The 4,065-nt window shown below is 39.8% G+C and overlaps 1 protein-coding gene across 1 annotated transcript in view; it reads right to left on the bottom strand.

The window, feature by feature from the left end:
• The window catches only part of LOC107737876 (netrin receptor UNC5D-like), a 206,349-nt gene that overhangs the window by 20,725 nt on the left and 181,559 nt on the right, over positions 1 to 4,065 (bottom strand). Inside the window, exon 10 of the mRNA XM_016549517.1 lies at positions 1,867 to 2,271. Within this exon, the coding sequence (XP_016405003.1) occupies positions 1,867 to 2,271 (405 nt within the window). The remainder of the gene's footprint in view (positions 1 to 1,866; positions 2,272 to 4,065) is intronic.

The following is a 4,065-nucleotide window of genomic DNA, read 5'->3' as shown; positions in this document are numbered from 1 at the left end:
TCAAAATTATATCACAATATTTCAAGAATATTTGTGATAATGATATTTATGACGATATAGAAAAAAATATGGAACAACGTTTTATTGGTGATTGCAGCTGGCAGGCAGCAGCATTTATTAGTGCAAACAAAATGAAGGGCATTTTCCATCCTTTCCAATGAGCTACTGTCATCGATGACAGACTACCTAATTTGAAGTGTAAATCTTGGCAGCGGCAGCTGTGTGTTCGACTTGAAGCAGACCGATCGGCGAATGATGTCAAAATACCGTGAGAGTGACTTACCCCTTATTTACACTGCACGCGTCTGCGGCGCGTTACGGCTCTGACGTGGCCACTGGAGCTGATCACGGCCACTCTAGACAATGCTTGTGTTTACACCAGCCACGCCGCGGCATGTTTCTGAAGCGTCCCAGAAGCGGCTCTCCGCGCACCTTCGCTAAAGATAGGCGCCTCCTGCTTCAAGTTGAACACACTTATTGGGTTTGTGGTGTTGTTGTTGTTGTTGTGCGCGCTAGGGAACATAAATGCGCCATACATCATCGCATCGCTATATCAATGATATCGCAATATGACACTTTTTTATCATGTAAAAATGTATCGCCACTAGGTGATATTCGTGGACGGTATGATATGGCACATTCTAGGTATTATCGTGGACGGTATGATATGGCACATTCTAGGTATTATCGTGGACGGTATGATATGGCACATTCTAGGTATTATCGTGGACGGTATGATATGGCACATTCTAGGTATTATCGTGGACGGTATGATATGGCACATCCCTAGTTTGGATGCATATTTATTGTTGTATAGGCTGGCAGGTTTTAATTTATTGAAATGACACTGTATTTTTACTTTGGAAATTCAGAAAGAAAGCTTGCATTTCTGCAACTGTAATCGCGTGTATCTGTGATGATTATATTGCCCATGTGCTGGAAAAAAAACGTAATAATATAATAGTAATAGTAATAGTGAACATTCACCATTATTGTCCCTTAAAAGACCGTGCATGTAACCCCTATGGTTTTACTTGACCTGCTCCGAGTGGGAATCAAACCGTCGTTTCCGGCATGGGAGGCAGGTGCACTAACAAGGACGCTAAAGACCACAGCCTCTAACGTACATCTTGAGATCAGGGGAGTGAGGTTAACCCACACAGCTCTTACCAGCTGGCCTCCGTTACACTCACCCCCCTAAACCTCACTCCCATCCGGGTCACGGCACCAATGTAACCCCTCTCCCCCAGGTCCTCTCCGCCACACCTCACTTTCGCTCCAAGTGGTTCTCAAACCCGGGTCTCCGGCAAGGGAGGTGGACACACTAACAAGGAGGCTAAAGACTGTAGCCACTAGTGTCAGTCGCTAGTGCGTCTCTTGAGATCAAGGGAGTGAGGTTTACCTGCACAGCACCTATCACTGGCCTCCGTTACATATACATATATATACATATATATACTACATTTTTTATATATTTTAGATTTTAGAATATATATAAACTACCATTTTTCTAATCGTATTATATTTTAAATTTTTTATGTTTTATTTTATTTATTTAAATCCCAGTACGCCTTCAACAATTGATTTATGAATTACAATTCCTTGATTACAATCCTCTTCGAGTCATTCCAAATTTAAACTTCAAAATCTAATTCAACTTCCTGCGGCACATGAACAATTTAATTTGAATTGAATGCCAGTTCTTACATGCTAAATATCTAACATTCTAAATAGGCATCAGATTTTCTTTGGATGGGCTGCGGACTGAAACTATTCTTTATTTAACTACAGTTTGCTTTATTTTCATGTAGTGTGTTTGATTCTCTCTCGCTTCTTTAATCTTTCTACAGCATGCATTACACACACCTGCGTTGGGCACCACCAGTCGTCCTCCGCCATGCCCGAACACCCCGCTGGTCCTGAGCAGTCGCTTGCCAGTCATCATACTGGAGACTAGCGCTGGCTGGACGGGAGCCAGCTGGCTCTTCCCTCTCCCCCCCAGCGTGCCTCCACCACCTCCGATCTCCTGCACCACACCGCGAGGAAACGTTTGGGAAGGCGCTTTCGCATGATACTCTGCCCTCTCAGACACACCCAGAGAGACCATAAAGGAGCTGTGAACTTTGACCTTGAGGTCAGGAAGGGGGTCGAAGAGTGCAGGTTCAGGGATGAGCTCCTTCTCCATGGAGTCAGGGAAACAGATGGGGCCGGTGTAGGTCCGTGACACGGTCAGGTCTGGCTGCATGGAGGAGTTCATTAACAGAGGGTTACCTGGAACACAAAGTATGGTAGACAAGTCAATGACAAGACACTCATTTGTTTTGTCTCAATCTATTACGCTATTCAAAAATGCATTTAAAATGCTAATCATTCATGGAATGACTTGAATACACATCTTCTGATTATCGTGTTTTTAACTTTTGAAAATGTATTTATTTTTTGTTGTGATTAAAGGGTTAGTTGAAGACTGACACGGGTTAGCGTCGAAGACTTTCCTTTGAATTCTGTAAAACCACCGACCTTTTTTCTCCTTATCCCATTGTTTTTGCCACCTTTCCTTCAGTCTTTTCTTAATAATACTCTTGATTTCATTCTTACTTAGATTAACAATTAAGTTAAATCAGCACAGAATTACAGACACCAGGAGAATAAATAGAAAACCAAACGAGGAGGCTAACGAGGGAGACACAGGTGGAGCAACTTAAACTATAACGAGGTAACAAGATGGGAGGGGCAAGACAATAGACAGGAGAGAGCACATGGCAACAGACAAACACAACACAAGCCATGTGCTCACAGAACACAGTCATCTGGTGGCCCTCCTGGGCACACCCGCTGAAGACTGTGACACTTACTACCTTTCTGGGCATTGAACATGTCAGTTGCATTGCTGTATATGGAGGGTCAGAAAGCTCTCGGATTTGGTGAACAAAGTTCTTACGGCTTTGGAACGACATGAGGGTGAGTAATTAATGACAGAATTTTCATTTTTGGATGAACTATCCCTTTAAAGTAATAATTAGGTAGCATAAACCTTAAAATTAATATTGTATTATATGTCTTTTATGAAGTTGTTGTTTATATTGTCTTGATTAATATGAATACAGAAAACCTCATGCTAAAAATAATAATAAAAACTTACCTTAAAACAAATGTTGACTTTATAAAATAATTTATGAGTACACCCCTGTATTCATGGTGTATGGAAAAAAAATATGCATTATTATTACTTAAAATATGAATTAATTAAAAAAGTTTTTCAATAAATTATAAAAACCAACAAGAATTCAGAAAAAGATTTCTACTTTTCATCTTAGACATCCTTGGATTTTCATCATCTTAGACATCCTTTGACTGACTCAGACACAGCTTGAAACTTGACAAATTGCATTACTTTTGCTGACAACATTTTTAAATGCTACCCCTCGATTATACATTAGTGCACAACTATATGCCCAGTAGTATCTGTACAGTAGGTCTACCATACACATAACATTGTGTTTTTATGTTGATTAGTAGACCTTCACAGAATCCGACCCTGCAGAATTTAACTGAAACCTCTGCAGGCTTCCAAGGAATTCAAACATCCATCATTCAAAAAGTTGTCTACAGTACATCCCTGGATTTTGCATGTTTGCTTAATAAATCATTTAATATTTAGCAGACATTAAATATTTATCGAACATTAATAATTTAATAATGCTTTCAGTTACCAAAATGAGTGTAGTACTCTCAGCAACTTTTAACATTTAAATCCATTCTGCAGAATTTCACAGATTTTTTCCCCCACAATAAGCTAAGAAAATGTAAAAACATTGCACAGATTCTGTGTTGGCCCAATGCTAGGGAAATACAGCCCTGTTTTTGTTTGTTTTGAGCAGAGTTCATTCAGTCCAGTGGGTCAAGGTTTGGCTGGTTAGTTTCAGAAAAAAAAAATATTTTACCACTGACACCCTTTCAAAAGACCTGTATATTCTGCCAAAAATAATAATATATTTATATATTTCTTAGAGAAGCAACAACGTTATCTATGCTATCAGACATCGGCCGTAAGTAATATATATA

Source organism: Sinocyclocheilus rhinocerous, unplaced genomic scaffold (assembly GCF_001515625.1).
Source record: "Sinocyclocheilus rhinocerous isolate Xijiao unplaced genomic scaffold, SAMN03320098_v1.1 scaffold374, whole genome shotgun sequence".
NCBI classification, from domain to species: Eukaryota; Metazoa; Chordata; class Actinopteri; order Cypriniformes; family Cyprinidae; genus Sinocyclocheilus; species Sinocyclocheilus rhinocerous.
This window is presented reverse-complemented; position numbering and strand designations above follow the sequence as displayed.